General features: G+C 47.5%; 11 protein-coding genes across 11 annotated transcripts; 5 read left to right on the top strand and 6 right to left on the bottom strand.

The window, feature by feature from the left end:
• Positions 1-33: 33 nt before the first annotated feature.
• Positions 34-2,263, bottom strand: BDV27DRAFT_143670 (Zn(II)2Cys6 transcription factor; the record flags this gene model as incomplete). Its single annotated transcript, XM_032070144.1, has 5 exons — positions 34-796; positions 853-980; positions 1,049-1,326; positions 1,380-1,547; positions 1,768-2,263. 5 exons carry the CDS (start codon positions 2,261-2,263, stop codon positions 34-36), a joined length of 1,833 nt encoding a protein of 610 aa, XP_031929458.1.
• Positions 2,264-3,087: 824 nt separating this feature from the next.
• On the top strand, positions 3,088-3,516 carry BDV27DRAFT_155991 (uncharacterized protein; the record flags this gene model as incomplete). The annotated part of the gene is made up of 1 exon (XM_032072246.1): positions 3,088-3,516. The coding sequence occupies one exon, from the start codon at positions 3,088-3,090 to the stop codon at positions 3,514-3,516; it is 429 nt and encodes a 142-aa protein (XP_031929457.1).
• A 373-nt stretch (positions 3,517-3,889) lies between these two features.
• On the bottom strand, positions 3,890-4,855 carry BDV27DRAFT_143669 (SDR family NAD(P)-dependent oxidoreductase; the record flags this gene model as incomplete). Its single annotated transcript, XM_032070143.1, has 4 exons — positions 3,890-4,074; positions 4,137-4,435; positions 4,493-4,732; positions 4,791-4,855. 4 exons carry the CDS (start codon positions 4,853-4,855, stop codon positions 3,890-3,892), a joined length of 789 nt encoding a protein of 262 aa, XP_031929456.1.
• A 492-nt stretch (positions 4,856-5,347) lies between these two features.
• BDV27DRAFT_155989 (Alpha/Beta hydrolase protein) lies at positions 5,348-6,523 on the bottom strand (the record flags this gene model as incomplete). Its single annotated transcript, XM_032072245.1, has 3 exons — positions 5,348-5,937; positions 6,005-6,257; positions 6,308-6,523. The coding sequence occupies 3 exons, from the start codon at positions 6,521-6,523 to the stop codon at positions 5,348-5,350; spliced, it is 1,059 nt and encodes a 352-aa protein (XP_031929455.1).
• A 1,874-nt stretch (positions 6,524-8,397) lies between these two features.
• On the bottom strand, positions 8,398-9,559 carry BDV27DRAFT_170957 (GNAT family N-acetyltransferase). The gene has a single exon (XM_032075468.1). It carries the CDS (start codon positions 9,236-9,238, stop codon positions 8,465-8,467), a length of 774 nt encoding a protein of 257 aa, XP_031929454.1. The 5' UTR covers positions 9,239-9,559; the 3' UTR covers positions 8,398-8,464.
• A 1,512-nt stretch (positions 9,560-11,071) lies between these two features.
• Positions 11,072-12,521, bottom strand: BDV27DRAFT_170954 (monocarboxylate transporter; the record flags this gene model as incomplete). The annotated part of the gene is made up of 2 exons (XM_032075467.1): positions 11,072-12,383; positions 12,439-12,521. 2 exons carry the CDS (start codon positions 12,519-12,521, stop codon positions 11,072-11,074), a joined length of 1,395 nt encoding a protein of 464 aa, XP_031929453.1.
• A 1,524-nt stretch (positions 12,522-14,045) lies between these two features.
• Positions 14,046-14,993, top strand: BDV27DRAFT_143665 (PLP-dependent cysteine synthase family protein; the record flags this gene model as incomplete). Its single annotated transcript, XM_032070142.1, has 1 exon — positions 14,046-14,993. The coding sequence occupies one exon, from the start codon at positions 14,046-14,048 to the stop codon at positions 14,991-14,993; it is 948 nt and encodes a 315-aa protein (XP_031929452.1).
• A 780-nt stretch (positions 14,994-15,773) lies between these two features.
• BDV27DRAFT_143664 (flavin monoamine oxidase family protein) lies at positions 15,774-17,500 on the top strand (the record flags this gene model as incomplete). Its single annotated transcript, XM_032070141.1, has 5 exons — positions 15,774-15,960; positions 16,010-16,078; positions 16,139-16,285; positions 16,347-17,197; positions 17,252-17,500. The coding sequence occupies 5 exons, from the start codon at positions 15,774-15,776 to the stop codon at positions 17,498-17,500; spliced, it is 1,503 nt and encodes a 500-aa protein (XP_031929451.1).
• Positions 17,501-20,530: 3,030 nt separating this feature from the next.
• Positions 20,531-21,618, bottom strand: BDV27DRAFT_125362 (FMN-binding negative transcriptional regulator). Its single transcript, XM_032066305.1, has one exon. It carries the CDS (start codon positions 21,498-21,500, stop codon positions 20,727-20,729), a length of 774 nt encoding a protein of 257 aa, XP_031929450.1. The 5' UTR covers positions 21,501-21,618; the 3' UTR covers positions 20,531-20,726.
• A 411-nt stretch (positions 21,619-22,029) lies between these two features.
• Positions 22,030-23,528, top strand: BDV27DRAFT_125361 (putative transsulfuration enzyme family protein). Its single transcript, XM_032066304.1, has 2 exons — positions 22,030-22,351; positions 22,411-23,528. The coding sequence occupies exons 1-2, from the start codon at positions 22,196-22,198 to the stop codon at positions 23,440-23,442; spliced, it is 1,188 nt and encodes a 395-aa protein (XP_031929449.1). The 5' UTR covers positions 22,030-22,195; the 3' UTR covers positions 23,443-23,528.
• Positions 23,529-23,954: 426 nt separating this feature from the next.
• On the top strand, positions 23,955-26,401 carry BDV27DRAFT_125360 (Zn(II)2Cys6 transcription factor). The gene is made up of 4 exons (XM_032066303.1): positions 23,955-24,421; positions 24,542-24,634; positions 24,706-25,180; positions 25,246-26,401. Exons 1-4 carry the CDS (start codon positions 24,142-24,144, stop codon positions 25,946-25,948), a joined length of 1,551 nt encoding a protein of 516 aa, XP_031929448.1. The 5' UTR covers positions 23,955-24,141; the 3' UTR covers positions 25,949-26,401.
• The last annotated feature ends 502 nt before the right edge of the window (positions 26,402-26,903 follow it).

Here is a 26,903-nt window from a genome sequence, read left to right as displayed (position 1 = left end):
ATAACAGGAGAGGTAGCCTCGTTCCTATATAAGCTACCCAAAAAGAAACTGCACATTAGACCCTTCCGCCGTCGACGCGCCTTTAGTCTTCTCATCCACCACACCTCCCCACCATTTATCACCGCCCCATATATCCTCCAGTAACACCGGCACCGAATGGAACATATTATATCTACTGCGTTCCCCCCACCAACGACAATAACCCCTAGCCAAATCTCGCATCTCCTCATCCCCAGTCTCGCTACCAGCCAAAAAGACAGGTAACAATAACTGTTTCTGCGTCTGAGAAGTCCGTCTACAACACCTCACATGATTGAGAGTCAATCTCGCAAGACAAGGAATAGATAATGGTCGAATCCGATTTCGATCCCATCTGAAGATTCGCTCGATATACAGCAAAAGAGCATGACGCCATGCCTCAGCACAATGATGGCGGTCTTGGTGTGCGTGGAAAGTATGTTCGTCGAGTGGGGGTGTGCCAGTACCTTCATCAACGCTAGGACTAACCTGATTATAGGACGGTGCTGCGAAGAAGGAGTGCGTCCAGGATCGAAGCTGTTCTTCGATTTGGACAATGGGGGTTAGGTTGAAGGTGAGCCATTTCATGGTGGAGGCTATTGTGCTTTGGTGGGCTAGTTCTGCTAGTTTGAAGATGATCACTACTAGGTCGCTTGGACAGCCGGTGAGATCGTAGAATGACCATCTGTCTTTCTTCTCTGAGTGTATAAGGTGGTCGAGGTAGGATTGGGAGAAGACTGTTCCTTGGCGGGAGACTAGAGCTAGGGTTGCGTCCCACCTGGTTGGTTTATTAGATATAGTACGTTTAGTTATGCGTGCATGGTGCTGGCTTACCACAGGATCATGGCCACTTGAGATCGAATGCGCGCATTATCAAGGGCTGGCGGACCTCCGCATGCTTCGAGGATGGAATGTGCTCGAGTTAGATAGGTGGACCATCGGCCAGAGGCAGAGAGAGTACACTGAGAACACATATGTTAGTTTTGTATTAAATGCCGATGATAGCAGACAAGGTTTGGTTACAACTTACATCAAGTGTGAAGAGAACTAAGAGTGGATCCAGTAAGGTCAACCCTCTCCTTGCCAACTGGTCGCTTTGGAGAGCATTCTCGAGAAGCTTAAACGCTTGGTTACGATGCTCTCGCTCTTCCGAAGATGGTGTTCCAGTGATCTGGCTAAGATGGCGACAGCACAGTGCCAGGATGGAATGGAACAAGAGCCTTGAACCTTGAGACAGTGGCTCGCGACAGCGGAAGGGGTTCAGCGCTGTATCAGATGTAATGGGAAGGACACAAAATTCCGTATCATCTGGGAACATGTCAGAACTCAACGTTCATAGCGTTCGGAGGGCCCACTCATACACATTTGCAATAGTGCTTCATGCTGATTCCCTAAAGGTTGGCTTGGGCCTGACCCAGCTCCACTTACGGATTCCAAAGTGGGTGCGCGCAATGTTGATACCAATCCTTCTACAGGACCCATATCCGAGGAAATAAAAGACAGACCGTCCTGGAATGCATCCCCTAGCCCTAAGCCACAGAGTCCCTCTCCTGATGTACGCTCCATCATACTCGGGGTCTCAAGTGGAAAGGCAGATGAGCCGGATTGTAGTAAAGACGCAAAGTAGTCTTGTGGAGTGGGTATATCAATAGTATCATGCTGATAGAAAGCTAGACCTTGTTAGCATCATGGATACGAACCGCAGAAGTCGCAGATCTGACGTGGACATTGGGCGATGGCCAACCATACAATTAGTGGGATCAAACAGATGCTCCGATTGAGCAAGGGCCACGAGATCAAACGAAGTCTCATCATCACCGGGTGGAGAAGCATCAATATCGGCAATATCTACCGGTTGCGGGGGATTGACTTCCTTTGCCTCCTTCTCCGCACGCGTGTTATTTCGTGGCTGCACCACTTTCCGGCGTTTCCGATCTCTTTTCCCGCCAAGTACAAACTTAAAATGCCTCGGAGGGTCTTTGCCTATCTGGCCATTTCCTATCTTGGGAGTTGTAACGGCTGCATCCTCCCCTGAATCATCCTGGCTGGCTAGGGCTCTATTGCGTGTTCGTCTATGATCCCAAGAGAGGGGCGTTGCGAAACCACCACACTTACGACCGTGACTGATGCAGGTAGCGCATTGAGGTCGTTGGCGATCACATTTCTGGCCCCTTGAGGCACACGTATGGCAATCGGTACGGGCAAAGGCCAAGGAGTTGGTTCTCTTGCCAACTTGGGTAGCCATTCCAAGGAATTTCCTGTCTGGGAGTTTTATTGGGTTCTGGAAAGTGGTAAGAAAATGGAAGGCAGAAGCGGCTTTTGCCGATTAAGTAGTCTTACTTGATGACCGGGGTCGACGTATATACCATACCCTACATCGCTAGTCCTTATGATAATTTCTACGCTGTATAACTCAAAATAGCCTGTTATCCAGAAAGCAGGCTCTGCCTTCTCTCCACGGCGGGGCCACGGAAAAGCTTCAAATTACAGTTCATTTTCGTTTGCTAGGGCATAGTCAAGCCGTTATCATCTGACACAGGCATAGGTAGGATATGCATTAGAGCTGGATAAATGGGGAAACCTCGCTCCCTCGGCTAGCGCTGCAGGTACATCAATTAATATTTCACAAATGCCTTGATTGGATGTGGATCTGACTAGTTCGACCCAGAGCAATGCCGGATAATGTCTCAGCGAACAAGCAGCGGCATTTTACCGGGCCAGAGATGAGCCTAAGCCCACTTCAATGCTGCTGGCTATTTTACCTAAATAGGTAAGTGGGTATCCGCAGCCAGTCAAATTGTTGCATCAAAATCAGTTACCCTATGTGTGCCCTTGCTTTAGACCAGTATGAGAATAACCATTTGTTCGATATATACCCCTTGACCTCTCTGGCCTTGGACAACATTTTCCTTCTTCCATATTAGGTAATTGAATTGCATTACCCTCATTTGTGACAAATCACCCAGGAGAGTATACATAGATCTATACATTTTATATACATACATAGGGTATATTCAGACCCGTAGTTCATTCATTCTAGATTTCTACATTTCTACCATAAGAACCATGATGTCCAAAACCACCTACCAAAACCTCCCCGGCCCAGTAGGCGACTGCCTAAAACCCGCCTCCCTCGCAACAACAGCCACCGTACCTGTATCGTCTACTACGTCTCTCGTCTATACTACTGGCCATATCGGACTCAACCTCAAAACCGGGGCCCTGGTCCACGAAACAGCAGAAGCAGAATTCGAAGCCATCTTCACTTGCCTTGATGCCGCATTGAAGAATGCCGGTGTGGGCCAGGGACTTGCCCAGGGCTATCGTTTCATTAGCTATCTTGTTCATGCTGAGGATGAGAAAGTTATGCAGGATGTGTTTCAGAGGATGGTTCCTGGGCATACCCCTACTTGGTGTACGGTGATAGTTCAGGAGATTAATGTTAAGGGAATGAGGGCGGAGATTGCGGCTGAGGGGGTGGTTTATCATGATACTTAGGGAGGCGTTTAGGGCTGTGGATATGGCTTTGTGGTCTCAGGGTTTGGATATAGAATTATGTGTGTATTGAAGTGGATATTTCCTTGTGTTGTAGTTGCCAATTCTGTTCTTTATTGGGGGACGAGCTCTTTAGTTACTAGTGGTAGTCATTCAATTGTCATGCTTCACTTTTGATCTGGTTAGTTGGGCTTCAAGAAGCATTCGCACCGGTATTTTCACCATACTGAGCTAAATCTTCAACTTGAATAGGTATTGTGGAATGTTGCACACCAGCATCATCAAAGTGGTAGAAGCTATACACTAGGCTTAGAAGCAATTGAACCGTGATGAAATTGGCACTTTGACTACCAAATACTCTAACATAGGGACAGAACTAATTATAGAGACCACCATTAGCTGACAAGCATGCACCTGTAGTCCAGCGGGCATCATCACTACAAAGGAATGCCACCAGAGGCGCAACATCATCCACCTCACCCACCCGAGCCGCAGCCGGAGTCGACTCAATCAACGGCTGCATGTCTTTCAGGAACTGCTCATCACTCTGGAACCATTGATCTGGGAGACATTAGTATAAAAGTAAATGAAGAAAAGTACTCAAACACAGCACAAGTACTTACCAGTAGCAATGGGACCCGGGTTAACACAGTTCACAGTAATATTATGCGACTGACCGAGCTCCTTAGCCCAGACGCGCACCAAAGCCTCATCCGCCGCCTTGGTAGCAGCGTAGACAGTCTGGCCCGCAACACCTAGTCTCGCACCAGCGGATGAGATAAACACAATCCTCCCACCCTTGGCAATATGCGGGACGACAGCCTTGGTCAAAAAGATCGGACCGCGAACATTACAGTTGAAGTGCGTCTCATAGAATTCCGGCGTGGTATCGACGAGGTTTGCTTCCAGGCCTTGCGCGGCACTTTTATCCTTCTACGTTAGCATAGTGCAAGAAAGATGAGACAGTGAAATGACGGACTTATGAATCAAGATCTCAATCTTTCCAGTTTCACTGATCTTCAGCGCCGCGTCAACGAGCAATGGGATTTCCTCTAGCTTGCTAACATCTGCACGGCAAAGGATGGCCTTCGTGCCGATCTGGTTGTTGATCTGATCTACTACCTCTTGGGCGCGCTTCGCACTCCCGTCGGAGACGTAGTTGACGACGATATTGGCACCGCGCTTGGCGAGGAGGAGGGCAATGCCGGCCCCCAGACCCCTATATTATATCGTTAGTATATCGTCCATGGAATTGGAGGATGATGATTCTTCCTCACCGAGAAGCACCTGTTACAATGGCAGTTTTGCCCTTTAGGGATACGCCAGAGAAGTCGGTGATCATTTTGGTGTGAAGATAAGACTTGGAATTGCTGTACAAAACTTGAGATGATTGTATAGGAAGTATGGAGATAGTGAGAAGTGAGGAATACTGTAGGTGCTATATACCTCCCTTATCAGTTCGATATCAAGCTCTGACGATACTATCAACCCCGCATCAGTGAGGGGACTCAGCAATCTCTGTAGGGAGATGGTATAAAATGGCTAAAGGACATTGCTGAATTGGGAAGTTGAGGGTTTTGCCAAATCGGGGAACTAAGCGTATCTCCACGCGTGGCGGGAAAACTTCGGATATTAGTGGATATGGACCTCTTCAAGGGATACTATTGCTACGCTGATCAGAAATCTTGCCTTATAGTGTCTCGTCATACTCCACATGAGAAATTATGGAGGGGGAAACAGAAAAGAAAGAAAGAAAAAAGGGGGGGGAGAACGCCATGCGTACAGTGTCTGAATTATGCCAATAGTGGACTGTAACTACAAAGAGTGTATCATATTAAAGATTAGAGCTGGGAGATTCTAGCCACACTTTAGAAATTCTCTCCAATCCATCCCTTAGCCACGGAGTCTCCAACGTTGCATCTGCATCAAAGCCATGATCCCCATCTTGAGTGTGAAGCATAACACGGGCATGTGGCAGCTTCTCCCTCAGGAACCGCACAAATTTCTTTGAACTATCTACCGGAACTGCTGAATCCTGTTCTCCATGAAAGATAAACATCAGTGGTAATTGTATCCACTTTCCTGCCGAGATTAGGTCCTGGAGTCTCTCGATCGGAAAAAGCTTTCTATCTTTGGATCCGAAAACATCCAGAAATTTGCCATTCTGGACAGTCGAAAACGCCAGTTCTAGCCGATTTGGCGGATCAGCTGCTGTAATCCATTCAGTTCGGTTATTTTCCCTGGTTGCCATCATGGCCAGATGATCGTCGAGCAAGCTGACTGGGACATTGGGCACTCCGACAATCGGTTTGGAGTATATCTCTGTATAGAACTTGGATCGTAAGTCCACCATGGGGTAGGCTGCAATGACCCCACGTATCTTGGACGGGTAAGTAATTGCCAATTGAATGGCCAGGTAGCCTCCTAGATTATGGGGCGTCAGATCCGCAATGGAAGCCAAGAGGGAAAAGTAAAAGGGTCCATCTTGTACCAGCACTTTCCCCAACCACCAAGACTGAAGACTGGTCCAACGTTATACCTTGGTATCCAGCACCCCAAATAATGGGATCTACCGATCCGCTGTGGAGCCAGTGCCAAAAGTCATTCATGTCATCTAGAATATCTTTTCCACTCACTTCGGGGAGAAGCCTGTAGTTAGGGGAGATGATGATGGCGTTGTTTAGTAACGCATATTCGAGGATCCAGTTGCTGAACCATGGTGGGTACAAGCTTGATCCCGTTACCTGCCAATAGTTCAGTGTTGGTTCGAAAAATAGCCTCCATGATAACGTACAAGAAAGCCCCCATGGATTCTCACGATCACCGGCCGGGGTCCTTGGTATTGGGTATCCCGCAAGGTGTGTGAAATGAGAATGTCAGCTGTGATGTGGAAATTCCCGTCTATGGATGTCTTATATCCAGTGTTGATGATGTGGAAAGCAGAGTACTTTTCAGCATCGTTAATCGACTCAAGAGCGTTTAGTAAGTTAAAGAAGGGCGGTGTCGGCATGGCTGCTTCTCGTTGTTTTCAAGCGCATGTAATCAAAAATAAAATATTTAGAGATATTGAATAAACTGCGGATCTCGCCTCCAATGGTACATATGAGACAGGATGCTTAGTGTTGAAGTCTTACCACGCCGATATCCAATAAATACTATGTAGGACTTGAATTTCCCTATGTGGAAGGAGAAAAAATGAAGCCTTCATCTTCTCCACACTAGTCGCTAGTAAATCACGCATTATTCCTTGCCCAGGTTGAGGTTAACGGTTATATATCAACGGCGAAGTTCTGATCATACTGGCTTATATTATTTATTTATTTAAGCAATTTTACCCCGACCGCTTCGAGATCGCCGCATACAACACAAGACAGATTGGATGCATCGCCATTGTGCCCATATTCTGTGCAAGGATACCAGTCAGGAAAGGAAAAACAGCCCCACCACTGCTCCCAAGTGCACTGATGAAGCTCAGGCTTATGAATTGCATGCTTCGGGGTAAGAGCTTCGCGAAAACCGCCGTAGAGCATGGATATAAGGGACCCAACAACAAGCCCAGGATCGCTACAGACACAGCTTCGCCGACAATATTCGGGATTAGCCAGGTCAGGAGTTGAAAGGCGATCGCCCCAACCACTAATAGCCCGACAACCAATTTTCTCTCCAATTCGATGGGCAGGATACACAATCAGAAACCGCCCAAGAGTGATTCCAGCCCAAAAGCCAGCGCTCACATACCCGACGCGTCGAGAATCGCCGCCCCGATAGCTGATTAGGAATGACACAATCCAGCCCGAAACGGAAAACCTCGGCACCTTGGTAAGCGAAGATGAACAGTGATCCTAGTATCGTTGTGCGGTCTTGAATGGCCTTTTTCAGCATCTGTAATGGTCAATGTGATGGTGTAGAAGTATGTCCAACGAATGTTGTGAGACACCATGAGCGTGGCAAATAATGGTGAGATAACTCTGCCGATACCATAAGCTCCAGAAAAGCAGCTACGACGACTGCAAAGGGTGGGTGGCAGACAATTGCTATATAGCTCGCAGTGACGAGGCCCATGGACAGTGCATAGCTTTTGTAATGTCCTATCTTGGCCCTAATCGTGTGAGTCAGTGGGGCTGCAAGGATAAATCCGACGGCGTTGGCGATGAAAATCAGTGAAACAATTGCATATCCGATATGATAGTCTTTTTCAAGGTATGGGATCAAGGCACCTGGTGCACTATCGTTCATTCCATTCCCAAAGTTCATGAAACATGCACTGACTAGTTGCCAATTAGCTTTCTCATCGGGTTGCTTGCGGTGCGTCGTCCTCAGGTGTTTGCTCAGTAAATTCTCCTTGTTGTCTCGACTCATCGTCCAGCCTGTTCCTACCAGGCTGGACTCTACTTTTGATAGGCGAAATATTATCCAATTCATGGCTCGGTAATGGTTTTGAACCATCATGCTGTGGGAATAGTGCGGGACTCGGAATTCGGGGAGCTGTATGCTTTCCCGGAGGTGCGTCGGCAGTCTTCTTTGGCATCCTGGTAAAGAGAACGAGAAAAGCGTATAAGAAGAGCGATGGGATAGGGTTTTCAATGGGTTAATCTTCTGTAAAGGCTTGAATAAGTTAATCTCAGAAGTGATTGAAGATTGACTCAAAAAACCGAGTCTTTAAGACTCTAGATTATAGGGCAATTGTGGTCATTGCAATAGGTATTTCAGACCGCTCTGGTCCTATTGTTATGTGAAGGCTCGAGTACATAGTCACAATCAATACAGAGGTGAATCTACTGAAAAGTCTGCAAAGCTAATATGGAACCTTTGCACGATGGTCCAATTCTACTTGATTAGTGACACTGCTGTACCCTGCATGACCTTCGCATATTGATTGGCCTTCTCGACTCCAATGGATTTCCCAGGGAATAGTCACAACACCAGAGGACCTTCTCGCAATTTAAACCCGTCATGCTACCGGTCTACCGGTACGCATAAATACGTTCGACGGCTGCTCACGATCCCGGAACTCCTCATCCACGTCGTAAAGAAACTCACCCCCCTCTTGTTCAAACCCTAGTTTCCTATAAACATGCCGCCCCATGCTCGAAGCTTCCAGCACAGCCTCCAACCCACCACGTGCCTTCGCCTCACGAAGGCCCCATTCTACCAGTCTTGTAGCAATTCCAAGCCGCTGGCACGCTGGGTCGACCACACATAAGTCCAATACCATCACCGCTGGGGACGAACTCATCGCAATCTCGCGGATCACCTCCAGGCGACGCCGGCGCAGTGAGTGGTCAACCTGCCGAAGATACCGCTGTTCGTCCGGTTGATTGGGGTACAGGGCTTCCAGCTGCGAATTGTCTATGTTGATTGCAGGGGCCTGACCGTACCCGTCCACGATGGAAGCCTGCTCCCAAATGGCCGCGCCGACAATCTTTTCCTCATCCCCGGAGCCGTCTCCGAGAACGGCCTTGAGAAAAATGGTGTTGGGGTTGCCATGTCTGTCTTTGGTGATGGTGGACCAGCGCGCAGCAAGACGGGCACTCCCGCTCGTACAACCCTCAGCCGTATCCCAGCCAGGATTCATGGCGCACCAGACACCATCGTGGACCTGATGGCCGAAGGTGAGGGCAGCAAGCTCAAAGAAACGGTTGAAGTCTTCTTCCGGGTTGGTGATGGGTTCCACGCGGATTTGGGCCCTGTTGGGCTGCGTGTTTGAGGTGCTTTGGTCGGCCATGGTACTTGTGTTGTAGGACCTTGGTGAATGTGGCAAGTTTCCAGTGATGATGTGTGTGTGGTGGTGGAGTTCGTGTTCTTTGAAATATGTCGCGATAGTGTGGACCTACTTCCCGGGGTAATAAGTATATGCTAATGACCAGCAACGTCACGGCATATGGAGCGGGTACCCTCGTCGAGGGCTTACAAATAATTCACACAGGAGAATTTCTAGTCTCTAGTTAGTTAATTAATATGATTAATCGTTTGGTAGCCGAGCTGCCCATCTAAGCGAGTCGGCAGGTACTGCTTGGCATCCTTGGCTTGATGCCCTAGTGTGGCGCTATACCTACCGCACCCATGTGTTCTAAATGAGAGGCCTCCAGCTCTACCACGATGCACAGTGCTGATTGATATGGATGCCCGAGTCTACACAACTTAAGTAGATGCGTCAGACTATGTTCTGTTCAAACTTTGGCGAATCCAAGAAAAAGTTCTGGTCACGTAATCGAATTATCCGCCAGCGCAGAACGAGCAAACACAGTGAGGCGGCCACATAAAGTGCACCAGTGGCTATCTCGATGTATAGGTGATTTGTCCCCACTAGACTTTCGCAAAGCTAGGCCGTTGATCTCTCCGCAAACTGGCCTATGCTTGGAGTATATTAGAGGAAAGCCGTGAGATTGAAGTGGAGAAGCTTATCTACCAGTTATCGGACTCGCCAAGGCCATCTAGCAGATATTCAGTCTGTTGATCATTTGATGTAGTTCTGAAACCTCGGCGACAATAAGAGACCTAGAAGGTCACCAATGAACAACGCGACAACCAGTGAAAATGCCACAAAGCATGCGTAAATAATGGTGTGTAGACAGGCCATTGATGTCCCAAGTATGGAACTTAATCAATTAGATACAGGCAACACAAGCCCCTCTGTATCTGCCCCTGGAAGGTACGTCTTGAAGAGTAGTTTTGCCGCTTGCCTCGTTGGCAAAGGTTATGTTGAATAATATTCTCAAGATGAATACTAGGCTGACTTTTCGTTATCTTGTACTAAAAGGATTTAATTACTCACATGATGCTCAACCTTACTGACGCAAGGACCAGCATACTTATATGATTTAGCCATAGTTGATAGTTGGTCTGAATATAGATAATAGATTCGGGGAGCTCAGAACGATCTCCGGCTAAGATTAGGGCTAACGCTAAACACGCCACGGGGTCACGACCCGACCTACCGGCATTCGAAAAAATGTCGTTGGAGGGCGCATCTCCACCCTGCTCCAATAACCAAAGGGGTGCTCATTTTCCGGTTTTTGTTACAAGGAAACTATACAAGAATTCATAAAAATTCTCATCAACCAGGTTCAGTTAGCCTCGCTCTTGATCGCCTCTTTGAGACTAGAATGGCGGAGCAAATCCCGAGTAACCTGTGTAGTGTATAGGAGGAATATCGGATATCACCAGCGCCCTCCTTTGTTTTGTCTTTGTTTGTCCTTGCAGACTAGGAGGCCTACTCAGTCGACTACACTATGCAGTAATGCAAGATTTCTTACCATATCTGGTAGGCGCTTGACCTAGTTTCGGGCTTGGGGATTGCTTGCTTAGCAAAATGCATTCTCTGGTATTGGAAGCCTATAGCTATCGATTAGACTCGAATTTGGCCTACCAGTATGATAATGCAATGAAGCATTAACAAGTCCGTAAGTAGTTAAATACCTATATTTGATTAACCAAATTTCTTTATATGAGTCTATCACGGATCGAGAACAATGGTCTATAGTGGAAAACAAAAGATGATCTCGGGAGATAGCGTTCTATATCATAGATGTGGTAGGCCCTGTGTCTATTAAATTCACTAGAGTTTCCACTTCCAGGCAAACCGGCCACTGACATGGTCAAACCCTTGTTCTAATCTGACCCAGGCCACAGTTAGGGTGGACGCCACCATCAACGCACCGACAAAGATGGCCATATCCAGGTAGCTACGGGACGTGGTCTCGCCGTTGTACGTCTTGACCATCACTCCAGCAAGCGGCGTGCCCACTAAGCCGGCCGCCCCTTGCAACATGTACATAAAGCCGGTCACACGTGGCATGTCGTGCAGGCCAAAGAGCTCGACTAGGGCAGGCGAAAAGAGTCCAATATACGCGCTGGCAAAGAGTCCGTAGATAATGGTGAAAACGATAAAGCAGCCTTTGGCTGCAGCCTCCCCGTGCAACGACGACCCGACAAGCGTACTGGGAATCCAGAGCCCAACGGTGCCCAAGACGCTGAACAGAGTCACCAAGAAGAAGGAATTCAATCGGCCAATATAATCAGCGAGATACCCCACGGCGATCTTGCCGATTGCATTGCATGCGTTACTCAGTGAGGTAAAGTTGGCCCCCTCGGACTCGCTGTAGCCCAGGGTCTGTCCGTACGAGGAGATGTAGTAGATCGGCGTGTAGTAGGCTGCACTCTGGAAGACCGCATTCAGAAGCTGTGCAATGAACTTGCGCTGTTTCACCATGGCCCAGGGTGGTAGGGGCACCCAGAAAAGTCGTCTGCTTAAGGACCTCCCGGCAGCTTCCTCTCTGAGACGGGCAGCCGTCGATGGCTCCCAATAAATCACTAAGCCCGAGGCACAGATCAGAAGGGTTGACAAGCACCCTATCAGCCGGAGTGTATTACGGAAACCAATCACGTTGATACAGGCCTGAATGACTGGGGCAAAGACCAAACCTCCGATACCAGTACCAGCCGAAATAATGCCGAGGGCGAGCCCGCTGCGCTTTGAGAACCAAGTGGGTGGCACCGTCATGGATGGCATGTACGAAAGACAACTCCCGATCCCGAGGAGCAGGCCCTGGGAAAGTTGAAAGTGCCAGGATGCTGTTCCGAAACTTGCCAGGACATTAGCTAGTCCAAAGATAAAGCCCCCAACGCAGACGATAATTCTGGGGCCAAAGCACTTGCACCATGCGACCACGAATGGCGCTCCTAGCTTCATCATCGCCGATGAAAGACTACCAATCAGAGTGATCTCAGCAGACGAGGCACCAGTGAAGGGGGTTCCTTCTTGGTCAGCCATCTTCTCATATTCAGCTTGGAAGATACCATAGGCGAACACCACGCCGCAGGCAGTGAAATTGAGCATAAAGCCAGAAAGGACGATCAAAACATAATGTCTCATGAGACTAGATGAGTGACTGGATGCGTTTATCTCGTAAAGCGTAGACTTACCTCCGTGAGTGGTCGTACTTGGTTCCCTCAGTGGTCAATTGTTGTGGGTTGGGTAGCTCGGGTGATGTTGAGGCTGGTGGCATGATAGGTGACTGTGGTTTTAGAGATCTTGACTTATCTTGGCTGCTTGGAATTGAAGAGTTTAGTCAGACTAAGTATAATAATGAATGGCTTATAACACTACCTCCATTACCTGGAGAGTCTGTGCCGGAGTGGAAGCAATGCTCCCCGGCCTCGGCACCTCCCGCAGGAAGGCCGCCGCCATTCTCGTCCGACTAGAAGAATTCCAACTTTCTCACGTATATCAGAGATAGAGCCATGTATACCAAGCTTCTCTGGAATGACGCTACCATGTCACAGTCAACTTTGGCAAAAAGAAATACAAACCCCCAGGCTGTCCACGAGGCGAATATACTACGGCCTCTATGCTACTCTATACTGTGTCTTTAGTTTACATACTCAAAAGTGGTGCCGAACGCTCCCTAACGAACACTAACTAGTCTAGCAAAGGCTATCGCACTGACATATTGGTCAATGAACCTGTTACATGAAAATTGAGTACTGCAACTAACTCCCATCTCTGCATGGCCTCGTCGATAATCAGTATTAAAGAATCGGTTAGGGCTCTTTGACATCATGATTCGTCCACGCTAGTATTGAATAAATAGCCTACAAAGATCTCGGCAAATCGGCTCCGTCTTGGCATTTTGGAGATGTCTTTTTTTGTCGTAACATTATTCCATCGGAGTAGAAACTGTAGGATATATTTGGACTCTGGCTATCAAACATAACCAGTAATAACGTTGGAGCGTCTGAAACTCATTGGTACTTACTTTGAGCGCGAAGACGAAGTGACTATCGAGTAGAATGAGTGCCCTACAGAATAAAACAGGATACTGCTTAGGATGCTGTCCGCTACCCAATTCCAGTGTGATGGAAAATTAGGTAGAATGACTGAAGGATAGGATAACTGAAAAAACAATCTCAAGGGGCAGCTTATCACTCGCCAGCCCCCCAGCTGTACCTATCTCAGTATACACATACAGTTGAATGACAATATGGTTTAATGAATTCCATACCATGGTTTGCAGGTTCAGGCTGGGCTCCACAATTTCCATAGAGCTTCTTCAGTGCTCTTGGGGTACTCCATAATGCCAAGATAGCTTTTTCTTCAGATCTTCAGAAGTGTCTTGGCATTATGGAGGTGTAAAAAAGACAACCATTTCGAGACCTCTGCCGTCTAATGAGTGGCTACCGGTGAAGCCGTATGGCAAGGAGGTAGGGGCTTTTGGCGCCATTATGTTCGTAACAGCACAGAAAGCCTTTATGTGAACCACCTCGGGATCTCAGCCTGATGTGGGGGTACAGTTTCACAGGCAAGTAGGATCCATGTAAAACCATGCCACGAATTGTCCAGTTGGGGACTGCAATTCTTAGGCAACATTTCTCATATAGACCCTCGAGTCCCCAATTCACACTCGTGTTTTTCATACAGTGAATACCGACTGACTGATTTTCGCTTGCGACTTCTTTATATCGTTTCTCTTTCTACCATCGGCCCAGATTACTCGATTTGCGCATTCACTCGGTTCCCTCGTCAGAATATCATGCCCGCTCTACCCAGTGTTGACAGTGCGCTGGGCGCTATTGGAAACACACCATGTGTCCAGCTGACCCGCATTGTTCCGCCAGGTTGTGCTCGTGTGTTTTTAAAGCTGGAGAGCCTGAACCCTACGGGATCATACAAAGATCGCATGGCCCTCTCTGTTGTGGAGGAGGCTGAGCGCCGCAATGAGCTCCGCCGCGGAATGACGGTAGTTGAAGCCACAGGCGGTAGCACCGGCTCTTCCTTCGCCTTCGTCTGCGCACTTAAGGGATATAACTTTCGCGTTGTATCCTCTGATGCCTTCGCGGTCGAGAAGCTCAATACCATGACGGCATTTGGGGCGCAGCTGGATGTTGTTCCGAGTGCAAATGGGAAGATCACACCACAGCTGATCCCTGCCATGCGTGAGCGCGCACGGCAGATATCTTCTCAGGGCAGCGATTATTACTATGCCGACCAGTTCAGCAATCCTGATGTCTTACCTGGCTATGCGACGCTTGGGCGCGAGGTGCTGGAACAAATTCCTAGTAGAATTGACGCCTTCTGTGGAGCTATCGGAGGGGCAGGAATGGTGATGGGAGTTGCCAGAACGCTTAAAGAAAAATGGCCTGCTTGCCATGTAGCTGTGCTAGAGCCTGCCTCTGCTCCGACTCTGACAAAGGGCTATGGTGGTGAACACTCGGTCGAGGGAATTGGTATCGGATTCCCCCCTCCTCTACTGAACAAACTCTGGTATGATGAAGCACGGGCGATTGAAGAAGGAGAAGGCCGTGTTATGTGTCGACGCTTGGCGAAGGAGGAGGGTCTTCTTGTTGGTACCTCTTCAGGTCTCAATGTTGTTGCGGCACTACAATTGGCCAAGGAGCTAGGTCCTGGGAAAACGGTTGTTACTGTGGGTTGTGATACAGGTCTCAAGTATGTGCGAGGAAATTTGTACACAGAGAGCTGAATGTGTATATTGGGGTTACAATAGTTATAGCATAAATTCTTTTTTGCATACTATGTCAGATGGGAGATTTATCAAGTCACCTGCGGTTGTGGACCCCTTCAGGTGATGTTTTCATGTCTACAAGCTTGGTCTCAATAATGATGTATGTTTATTCTTCTCGTACTATTTCCAGTGAAATAGACCTGGTAACTTGGCTTTGTTGTGGAAGGTTAACGCAGAGCTTCGGGAATAATCCAAAAATATATATGTATGTATAGGTTTAGCTAAAGGAAACTGCGAGCAGAGAGTACTCAATCAACTTCAACAGCGTCTATTGCTGTATTTTGTGACAAGTAGGAGATAGTCACATTGACCCGCATTCTGCTGGTCTAGACTCTCTCGTTGCAGCCTTTATCTCGTCCCACAGGATAAGCAATGAAAGTTTTATATGACTGCCCACCTTCCTGATTAGGCAGATTGGCTGTACCCACGGAAACACGCGGATGGCTACCCTAAATTTATCTCATAATTCATTGCTGATCAGGCCAGGGGCATTTCACGTTGACATGGATACCCAACCCATTCCATTTCAGGACATATTCCTAGTCACGGACCAAACGGCTAAACTCATAAAGATGCAGTGTACAACTTAACTTTGTTATAGTTTCTCCCTATTGACATGACAGAGTAATTGAAGCCAAGCTGAGAAACATCATATATAATTCATCGCTTTCCCTGTCATCAACATCGGTGTCTGGTGGCCTTTGTTGTTCACTAAGAACAAAGGTAGCACTACTCAGGATGAAGAAAACTCAGGATGGTTATATGTGGAGGAAGGATACTGGTGTCAAGAAAGGCAGTCTCCATTGTGAAGGAGTTGTGGAGCCTCCTGAGAAACAAACTGCCCCTGCGGAGTACATCTACGATGCCATTGTCATCGGCGCTGGCTACAGTGGTTTGATGGCTGCTCGTGACATGACGGACTGCGGTAAGTCAATGTTCTGTCGTTTACAGAAATCTAGGCTCATGTATTATAGGTCTCTCGGTCTTGATGCTTGAAGCCCGTGACCGTGTCGGTGGACGAACCTATACAGTCGAGTCTGACGGTAAGTATCTACTTCTTAGCCCTTCAGATCGAGTTTTGTGGCATGACTAAATCGCCGAAGGCTTTCTGTACGAGATGGGAGGAACATGGGTAACACACCATATGGCATATCTCTTCAAAGAGATGGCACGGTATAAGTTGGATAGAGACCTTATTCTTACCCACCATCGACAATATGCCAACGACTACTATACTATCAACGTTCCAGGTACACGACGTCTTATCCACCTCATAATCTCTTGGATATGTCTAACGAATCATCCACCTAGGGGCAACCCCACGGAAGCTCCCTCACGAGGAAGCAGGTGAGATCACTGCGCGAGCGTGGAACATCTTCGTCAATGTAGATGGACAAAACTGCCGCGCAATCTGTCCGTTACCGCACGCGCAGCTCGATAACGTTCTGGTTGATCGATTGGACGTGGAACGCTACGACAAGATCTCCTGTCGCGACCGGTTCGAAGAGATCAAGCACTTATTGACACCCGAAGAGGCAGGGATCCTGACCGCATTACTGCTCCACATTTCCGGTGGTAGTATGGAGAACTCAAGTCTATGGGACATGATCCGCTCCCATGCCTTGATGTCATATAACCCGGACAATTTCGCGCCGATTTGGACCACATTCAAGCTCCGTCAAGGCCAGTCGGCCCTTGCTGGTGCTATGTTTCAGGACGCCGTGGCCAACGGCTTGCAGTACGCTTTTAAGACGCCGATCAAGTCCATCATTGGTGAGGCCAACTCAGTAAAAGTAATCACAGCAGGAGGCAAGCAGTATCGAGCCCGTCGTGTGGTGAGCACTATTCCACTTAATGTGCTTCACACCATCTCGTTCAGTCCACCTCTTTCTCCTACACGCCAGCAAGCAATTTCAATCGGACACGTCAATTACATGACCAAGATTCATGCAGATGTGAAGGGAGCGGGCTTAACCTCGTGGAACGGCATGCGGTATCCAAACCTTCTGATGTTCGGCTACGGGGACGGGGTAACGCCCAATGGCAATGCACATATAGTGGGTTTCGGTAAAGACGAACGAGACGTGTTTGTCCCTGAGCGGGATCCAGAGAAGGCCATTGATGCCTTCCAAAAGCTGCACCCTATGGAAGTGGAAAAGATGGTATTGTCTTCGTCACCGATCTATATACTTGCAGTTTTACTGACACACGCACAGGTATTCCACAACTGGAACACCGATCCCTGGTCCCAAGGTGGCCCCGCTTGGTGGCCTCCCGAGTTCATGTCGAAATTTCAGGAAGAGTTACAGAGCCGCCATGGACATATTTTCTTTGCTTCTGCGGACTGGGCCCATGGTTGGCGGGCATCTATTGACGGTGCGCTCGAGCAGGGATCTCAGGCTGCATTGCAGATTATCAGGGAACTTAAGAGCGCCCGTAATGAGCCTGTCAAGGCCAGGATTTAGCTGTACAATGCTAAAGATGGGGGCTCTGTAAGATAGGGCCTTTCATTTGTTGTTTGCTATAGTAGCTATCATAGCGTTATTGCTGTCAAACGAGCACTTGTCATACGTGAATCTTCATTTCCATCTGATAGAAAGATATCCACCAAATTGGTCAAAAGAATAGCCCCTTTTTTCTTCCAAGTTCTTCATACGTCGCCCGTTCTGACGGTATGTAAAACCGCCATTGCTTCAATTGTATGACGGCATACTTGATCCTCATAGAGTAACCAAATACAGTTAGTCCAACCCCACCGATAAGGCCGATAAGCGCGGCTATTAAAAGACCCAATCTGGTTAGTTCATCGGCAGGGGTGGAAGCCGGCAGATATCCCCGCCCCCCTCACATGACTTCAAGACCCCACGGCAGCTGGCTATTTTACCAGATTAGGCAAGGGAGTTTGGGCGTCGGGAAAATGTCGGAGGATCCGCCCTTGACGTAGTGTCCGCGGGGTCCTGACCGTGGCTTCATTATATCCAACTACAGCACATCTACTCTGAAACGGTCACCCACTTCAACAATTGGACCCAGTACGTTTTCAACAGGTGTGGAGCATCTCAAGAATGAACGTGCTAATTATATGACCGCCTAAATAACAGGTGTTCAGTTGTGTTGAGCTTATATATTCTGGACTTTTTGGTCTTGTCATTGCATAGCCGATTTACTCAATCCTACATATCTCAATCTCTGCTCTTTGATTCTTAACTCTTAGACAAATATCATTCTCAACACAGATAGACAAAATGGCCGCCACAGAGAAACGCCCCGAGATCATCGAGATGGCCCGTGGATTAAACGGTGTCCCCATGTGCGAACAATATGAATGCATGATCTCAGGAATGATGTATGTTTGGTTTCAACCTAGTTCTAAACATCAAATTTATATGGGAAATTTTTAAATTGAACAAAAGCTAACAAAGCCAGGTACAACCCCAACACACCAAAGCTCCTAGAAGCTCGCCACCGCTGCCGTGGCTTAACAGATGACTACAACAACCTAGACACCAAGACAGTCCCCTACGATCAGATCGCAGACAAGCGAATGGAACGACTACGGGCGCTTGTCGGCCGTGTGGGAGACGGGACTTTCATCGAACCCCCCTTCAGACCCGATTACGGGTCTAACCTTATTATTGGAAGCGATTGCTTCGTCAATTGGAAGTGAGTTACCAATCACAATCCCCACCCACAAGAACCGCCTACCTTCAAAATAGAACAAAAACTAACATAATCCAACCCAACAGCCTAACAGTTTTAGACACCAGTCTAGTCGTAATTGGGGACCGAGTACAGATCGGCACGAATGTTAGCATTATCACAGCCGGCCACGACACCAGTGTGCTTTCTCGGCGGAAGTTTGTCGAATTCGGCCATCCTATCTTTATTGAGGATGACTGCTGGATTGGGGCTAATGTTGTGATTCTGCCTGGTGTGCGCATTGGGAAGGGATCCACGATTGGGGCTGGGTCGATTGTCACTAAGGATATTCCGCCATATTCGGTGGGAGTTGGCATTCCTTGCCGTGTGAAGAAGACGATTCCTTCAGTTGAGGAGGAGGAGAATGATCCCAGTAACCCTTACCGGAACTTGGTGAGGGAGGATAGAGAGTGATTGGTTTGGTATGTTCGGTAGATTCTATAGATGGCTGATTATTAGATTTGTGACTGTCGTCGATATATGAAGGTAGTATATAAATTACAAGTACCTCAAGATCACAGAAGAAGAAAAAGTGACCTAGAATATCTATAGTTCGCGCTCCTCTCTAAGTAGAAAATTTCTTTCACCGATACTCCTATTTTTGAGCTATTGAAACAAAGGAAATCGGTACTAGTACGTTTTCATATGCCTGAGGCAGACGAAACAAAGGAAGGAGAGAATGATTGCTCGCCATCAGCTTCAGTTCACAAGGACTCTCAAAGTTACCAGAATTCTAGCCAAAATGAGAAAGAACCGTCGAAAGACATTGTATGTTTGATATACCTTGTGGCTGCAGACTGACTGGGGCGGCGGCACCGCATCAAGGCCAGCAGCCAGGAAAGGGACACCCAATGCCACAGTGCACAAAGTGTCGGTATCAGCACTGCCTTTCAGCTGGTCAGTCATAGGAGTGGTATCAGGAAATGGCTTAGCAAGAACAAGGTTTGTATAGCATATTGCAGTGTTTAGGATAGAGTTTCATCATAGAGTGTAGGTGGAAGGAGATCGATGTTAGGTAGAGAATAATATAAAGAAGTCTATTGTCTGAGATTATCTCGTTTAGAACAAAGCCTAAGCTGTTCGCTGAAGATCATATCACAGTGATATCACTTGCCCTTGGGTAAGCCATATTTGTACCCCTTGAACACTTCCTGTGGCCTTTGTATTAGAATTTCTTTTTAATTCGGAGATGCGTGTCATATCTTTCGAACTAAAACTCTACATTGACAGGACTATTTTAATCAGGTCGTCCAAGTTCGAGAAGTGGATAAGATTGACAAGTTATTTCGGGTAGCTTGGAGTGTTTAGCTACAGCTAGGATATTGATATATAGAGAGAAATACTATAATGGAGGCTAACAAGGAATTCAAAAACAGATGGACAATAGCATTTGAATGTGCCTTTTTGCAATTCTAAATATATAGAAATAAAACCTTCTTTTGACAATATTTCCCCAATCGAAAAACATGCCAGAGTCTCATCTAGTAGAGGGCATGCACATCCGAAAAAGACCCCTTGTCTCCTGCATGAGCGTCACTGATCACCTGGGGCACATTGAGCCCTCAGCCCTTCCCCACAATAACATACATCATCGAACAATCCAGTTGGAATGAGACCTAGACGAGTCGTCGCGTGTGATTGGAGAGTTTGTTTAGTGTCCTCTGAAACCTTGAGACTGCCAAAAAGCTGCTTAAAAGCAATTGGTGTCGGTAGGATTGGCAACAGCGCACTCCATTTTAACAACGTCAGTGATCCAGTACTCCCACAGATAGGTGTAGAGACTACTTTAGTACATGGCTTTTGTTTGAGCATGACATGACAGCCAAATGCAATGTCACACCTACCATATCGCTTTTGATAAGCTTCAATTTATCTCACATCGGGGTCTATCGACCACTCCTTTCATTGAAGTACCAGTATCACTGAAACGTGCTCTTCATAACAACTATTCTAAGGGTATTGTTCTAGTTCTCTAAACAACATGATAGGGGTTTATTTCTTGGCTGCATCCTTCATCTCCCCCCTCTCGCGAACTAGTGCCGCCACGTCCCGACCAAGCTCTGTTCCAAGGTTCTCAAATCCCTGAATCACACCCTCCCGGTCTCCCTTGGTCGATTCCTGGCTCATCTTGAATTTACCACCAATATCCTCAATGGTGATCTCAATACCAATGATATTCTTTTTCATGATGTCAATATATCGCTCAGGGGCCTCAGCCACCTTCCAAGAATCCGGTCGGCCTCCCTCTCCAGTGTAGCCCATGACGGATGTTTCGCAAAGCTCGGAGAGATCTTGAATCTGCTTCTGGAGATATTCGGAGGTCTCAGGAGCAGAACTGTCGTGGTAGATCTTGGCCTGGCCATAAACCTGGACAGCGGCGTAGTTCCAGGTGGGGACCACCTTTGCCGTGGCAGGCTTAGTCTCGGTGTAGAATTTGGGGGTCACATAGTGGTGCGGATTGGCCGTGAAGAGAACTTGAACTTCTTGCTGTAACGGCGAAGCGGAGGGTAAGCCCGCGTCGTTCAGAGCTTCGATGAAAGTCTTGCTGTGGGGGTTTTGGCGGGCCATATGACCGCGCAGTCGGCCTTTCACTGGCGCATCGGGATCATCTGAAATAATGTCCAGTACCCATGGGATATGGCTAGACTGTAAAAAGTGTTGTGTGGTGGACGGAATGGCAGTGGTGAGTACACCAAGAGGGTTCTTTTGGATCAGCTCAAAGAGAGCTTTGATCGATGTTTCTGCGTGGATTGCGCGGAGATACATGGTTTCTGTGCAATTATGTGGTAAGGGGAAAAGAGAGGTCTAGACGGAAGTGAGAATTGATTTGAAATGCTAGCTACACTACAGAGGGATCTGGGTGCTTTTATATTCCATGTTGAATGGCGTGAGTCATCACCTGACACACCCAAAGGGCAATCGGATCCGAAGTTTAGAATTAAGGTACATAAGATGATAAGATTATATCTTAACGGGGTGGATCGAGGGTTAAGCCCGAATTAGAATTGCACGCATCCTGATTGGTCTACAAGGCCGAGCAGCTTGAGATGCTAGTCATAGGGCTCTGTTGACTCAGAAATCGATCATGTAAAAAGGTTTCCGTGAAAATTCAACTGGTCCACGGCGACTCACTGCTTAGAAGAGAAGTTGCTCGTCGAATGATGGCAAACACTTCGGATGGACGCCGAATGTCAAAAAATCTACTAGAATTAGCGTGTCTCTTTTGGGAAGTTTATGGTAGTGGGGCATTTTGACAATGATTCACCAATGATATACTAGTAATCCATCAGTTTCAGGAAAGTCGCGGGAGTGGACCCCACTTGGGCCACTAAACTGGTAGTGGATTATCCGGTTGCAGACAATCATCTATAAAGGCGACCCCTCCACATGGTCTTCCATCATTCTGGCTTCTTCGAGCATTTCTTTTCCATTTCAAGGTTACAATTCACTACTGCGGCATCATGTCTCCTTCAAACGATACTCATCGCTCTACTCGAGCATTGCACGCCGACGACCCGCTCAACCTCGTCACGGATGTTGCGCCTCCAATTCATTTGTCTACAACATATAGGTTTCCCAGTGATCCGAACGACCTCCTGCCATCTGTGGACCCTGTGGTATGTTACACTGTTATCATTAGATAGCTATTCGAAACACTTCATTAACGCTCTCCTAGGATGAGTTCGACGGAAAGAACTATGTATACTCTCGAGAGTTTGCCCCAAATGCAACTCGCTTCGAAGCTGTTCTTTCATCACTCATCGGCGGGAATGCCATCTGCTACTCTACCGGCTTAGCAGCTCTGACCGCCGCTTTAGTACTTCTGAACCCCCGCCGCATCTCAATCGGCGAAGGTTATCATGGTAGCCATGAAGTTATCGGTGTCCTCTCACGCCTGTCCGGACTCCAGAAACTAGACCTTCACTGCCCCGCAGAGAGCTTAGAAGAGGGAGATGTGATTCTGCTAGAAACCCCTGTCAACCCTCTGGGAACAGCTTTCAGCATCGAGGAATTTGCCCAAAAGGCTCACTCGAGAGGTGCCTATCTCATTGTCGATAGCACCTTTGCTCCTCCAAGCTTACAAGATCCCTTCCAGTGGGGTGCTGATATTGTGATGCATTCCGGTTCCAAGTATTTTGGCGGCCACAGTGACCTTCTCTGTGGTGTTCTTGCGACAAAGCGTCAGGACTGGACCAAGAAGCTTTTCGAGGATAGACTTGCGTTTGGAAGCGTCATCGGCAATTTAGAAGCTTGGCTTGGTCTGCGCAGTCTGCGTACCTTGGAAGTCCGTGTAGAGCGCGCAAGCAAGAGCTCCGAGAGATTAATCTCATGGTTGAACGAAGGATTGAACGCCCAGAATCCAGCTCCAGGTAGTGAAGAACAAATTATCCAGAGCATTCTCCAAAAGATTCACCATGCCAGCTTGCAGGATGAACTTTGGGTACGGAAACAGATGCCGAACGGCTTTGGTCCTGTTTTCTCGATTGTTCTGCAGAGCGAAGATTTCGCACGGGTCCTGCCAAGCAAGTTGCACCTCTTTCAGCATGCAACCAGCCTTGGTGGTGTTGAGTCCTTGATTGAATGGAGAGCACTGTCCGACTCTAGAGTAGACCGGAAGCTCTTGAGACTGAGTGTGGGATTGGAAAACTGGGAGGACTTGAAGAATGATTTACTTAAAGCGTTCAAGTCCCTTCTGTCCCAATCATGAAATAATGTCACGGATTCTTTCTCCTGTACATATTGAGATATACCGTTTCTGGAATGCTTGTTGTTCGTTTTCATTGGTCTCTCACCCACAAAGGCAAAGTTTCGAAGATTATATTCAAATATCCTGAGGGTCACTACTAGAAAACCTCTCATACTAAATGCGGCACAGTTAAATTTAGCTGCATATGCTTGGTATTAGCCGGTTTTTATGCAGATCATGCCCTTCGTAACTCGTCCAAATATAAAGTTTAGTATAGGGCAGTCAATTTTAGCGCGGGGTTCCACACAGAATCGCTCACAGAGGACCCTGAACGATGCCTAAAAGGGATGGAAGACCCCATATTATTTCCTCATTTAAGCAGTCTTTCCCAAGGCCCAACAGTTCCTGCGTATCATGTGACTGATGGAGAAGCTGAAACAGGGCATCCATTGCCTGAAAGGGTTAGCGGCTCTGCGCCGATTAAAGTGAGCTCATCACACAGGGCGCCCCTCAAACTTTATTCTAACGTCCGCTGTTGATGCACCATAGTTTGTTTGTGTTCCATGTATGCTGCATTCTCCAGCGGGGCTAAACTGTGAAGCTAACCTTCAATTCTGGCTCTTCATCATGATGCATATTCGAAATAGCTGGCACTAGTCACCCGATGGAGCTCTCGCCACATTGTTCACCCCCTTGTGTACCGCCACATTGAGATGCACAATGTACGACCCTTGTTATACATGCCGGCGCCGGCGTATCCAATGTGACCAATCACAAACTCCCTGCAAGAAATGTCTGAAAGCTGGACTAGAATGCTATGATAAGAGGCCCCTCAGATGGGTCAAAGGCGTGGCTATTCGAGGCAGGCTGCAGGGTTTAACGGTGAAGGATGCGTCAGCACCCTCGGCAGCCTTGGCAACGTTGGATCGGGTTCCAAGGAAAAAAGGTAGTAAGGTAATATCGTCTGTTTTAGTTAGACGCGATCAGAATGACCATACTGGTGAGATCTCCACGCAACGTAAAACTGCGCCTCATGCGGGTCTCCGGGGTTCTTATGCCCCCGATTCAATATGAAAATGGATTAGTCTGGATGCTAATTACAGTCCCTTGTCATGCTCAGATACTGTTGATGATGGAGCGAGCCTATCATTGGCTTTGGAGGCTGGTCCTATCTCAAACTTGGATCGGACATCCAGGTATTACCTCGACTATTGTGAGTACATTACCTTCTATTCGCGACTGCAAGCAACTACAACGTCCCTTGAAGCTAATGTATACGTCCAGACAACGATCAAATATGCAAAGTATTCATCGTATATGACAGCGAGGAGAATCCCTTTAGAAGGCTTATATCTCTGGCTGTGAATAATTCAGTACTAATGAAGGCGGTCCTCGCCCTCGCGGCACGCCACAGGGCCCATTCCGGTTATTCCTTCGAGAATGCTGTAGTGGGGTCTTCCCCAGACCTCCTGCAGATTCACCAAGATGCGCTGGTATTCAAACACCAAGCTATACAAGGGCTGACGCACGCTTTGAACAATCCGACAATATCTGAGCAGGACACCACAGTAGCTTCAATTTTCCTTCTTATTTTCTTAGATCTTCTAGAGTCCGGAAGCGACAAATGGAATTTCCACCTTGAGGGCGCTAAGAGGCTGATTACCAACGGTCAATTACATAAGTTGCAAGCTGGAAAGCCCCAGGATCCAGGACGAACTGTGGAGCAAATAAGAAAGTTCATCATCAAACAAATTCATGTGTATGTATTAGCCCTTATGTAGGTAAGGCTATATATATATCCTAGCTAACTGTTTTGTTATTCAGGATTGAGACCCTTGGAGCAACTTTTGTCCGTCCAAAATTACTATCTGGTTGCACCTCATTAGACCATCCAGAATCCTTACTCCACGAAACAGTTGAACAATCATTCATTGGGTGTCCCGAGTACTTATTACATGCCGTCCAATGTCTTTCAGCCTATCGGGACGGTATGGTCGAGCCCCAGCCACCGACTTCTACAACCAGTAACACGCACATGCAAGATATAACAAGCGTGCTTGATCTAATACAGAAATTTGATTGTTACACCTGGGCTTCGAATCTACCCGAGTCACAGAAGACCTCGTCGCGATATCTAACCAACCTCTGCAAACTGGCACAGTCATACAAACTAGGGGCTCTCATCTATGGTCAGCGTGTCTTGGATGCTCTCCTCGGTGTGACTACCCCACAAGAGGAGCTCGTCTCTGAGTTAATAGGCGTCATTGATGCGTTAAGAGACGACAGGAGGTTATTAAAATGTGTTCTTTGGCCGATATTCGTAGCTGGCCTCGAATGCCGGTCGCAGGCCCAGCGTGACTTTCTAATCACTTCCTTGGAGAACTTCTGGATGGACACGAACTGTTTAAACGTGGTCAATGCAGCCAAGGCATTGCAGTCTTACTGGCAAAAGACCGACAAACAGGAGTCCTCCACACAATGGATTTTTGACATTGGAGACCTGGATCATGACTGGCTTTTCATTTAAGTTTTGACTCTGTATTGAACTTATTCGATATGCCAGTGAGCACTTTTTCGACAGCTATATTGTCGGCAATTCGTCAATTGTTTCAGATTTGGGGCTTCTGAATATGCAACAACAGGCAGGTTTCAATTTATGACCCCTCAGAAACAAGGTTGAAACCCCATCCGAACAGTGAGCCAAGAACTGTCGGGTCAAGGCCAGGTGCTGTACATTCTTGATATACAGCTGAGGCTACATTGAGGTTACCTACATCTCGTGCATCTTCTGACAGTCGCTTGCGATGGTCTAAATATAGAATAACACAGAAGTGGGCAAGTCATACACCTTGGATACTTATACCAGGGCTTGGAGGGCTACGTTGAAACGTATCAAAGACAACTCACATATAGAACAAACACTCAAATATCTAATGTGACTTAATATAGGATAATACACCACTCTTCCACTTCATGAAAACCATGACTATAGCACCACCGACACGGAAATAAAGCCCTCTACTTACTATCCTAGCCAATAAGACAAGTAGTTTTATGAAACATACGCGGTCCCACTTATCATACATAGGTACTACACTTAAAGTTCTTCTGCAGAACAATGCGTCGTCGTTCACCTTCCCTCCCCCCCCCCCCCCCCTCTTGGAAAGATAACCTACAGTGGTCTATACCATATCTCAACTACTATGAACAGTCAAGTAATGAGAGTGCCTTGCAATCAAGGCCCGAACCTTATCGCGTCCGGATTCGAGGACCGAAGGTGGGGGTTTACTTTATAGCAGTACCTGCAGGACATGCTCATGGTATCCACTCATCTAGAATAGATCTTCAAGACATAGTTGATTAAGCCGTAGAGAAATGCGGTCATCATCCCGCCATATTAAAGAGCCAAGCTCACGCATCAAACCGTATTCATGAGTTGGAATGAGGTGTATGCTGTTTCGAGGAGACTTGTGTTGGTTGTG

This window comes from Aspergillus caelatus, assembly GCF_009193585.1.
Source record: "Aspergillus caelatus strain CBS 763.97 unplaced genomic scaffold BDV27scaffold_52, whole genome shotgun sequence".
NCBI lineage: Eukaryota > Fungi > Ascomycota > Eurotiomycetes > Eurotiales > Aspergillaceae > Aspergillus > Aspergillus caelatus.
Note: the sequence above shows the minus strand (reverse complement) of the source record. Positions and strands in the feature narration are given on the sequence as shown.

Bases quoted from the DNA above. Each gene is read 5' to 3' on its own strand.
- BDV27DRAFT_125362 (XM_032066305.1), bottom strand. From the start codon at position 21,500: ATGTATCTCCGCGCAATCCACGCAGAAACATCGATCAAAGCTCTCTTT.
- BDV27DRAFT_125360 (XM_032066303.1), top strand. From the start codon at position 24,142: ATGTACGACCCTTGTTATACATGCCGGCGCCGGCGTATCCAATGTGAC. The intron at 24,422-24,541 runs GTGAGATCTCCA...TGTCATGCTCAG, and splicing joins CGATCAGAATGACCATACTG to ATACTGTTGATGATGGAGCG. The intron at 25,181-25,245 runs GTATGTATTAGC...TTTGTTATTCAG, and splicing joins ATCATCAAACAAATTCATGT to GATTGAGACCCTTGGAGCAA.
- BDV27DRAFT_170957 (XM_032075468.1), bottom strand. From the start codon at position 9,238: ATGGCCGACCAAAGCACCTCAAACACGCAGCCCAACAGGGCCCAAATC.
- BDV27DRAFT_125361 (XM_032066304.1), top strand. From the start codon at position 22,196: ATGTCTCCTTCAAACGATACTCATCGCTCTACTCGAGCATTGCACGCC. The intron at 22,352-22,410 runs GTATGTTACACT...ACGCTCTCCTAG, and splicing joins TGCCATCTGTGGACCCTGTG to GATGAGTTCGACGGAAAGAA.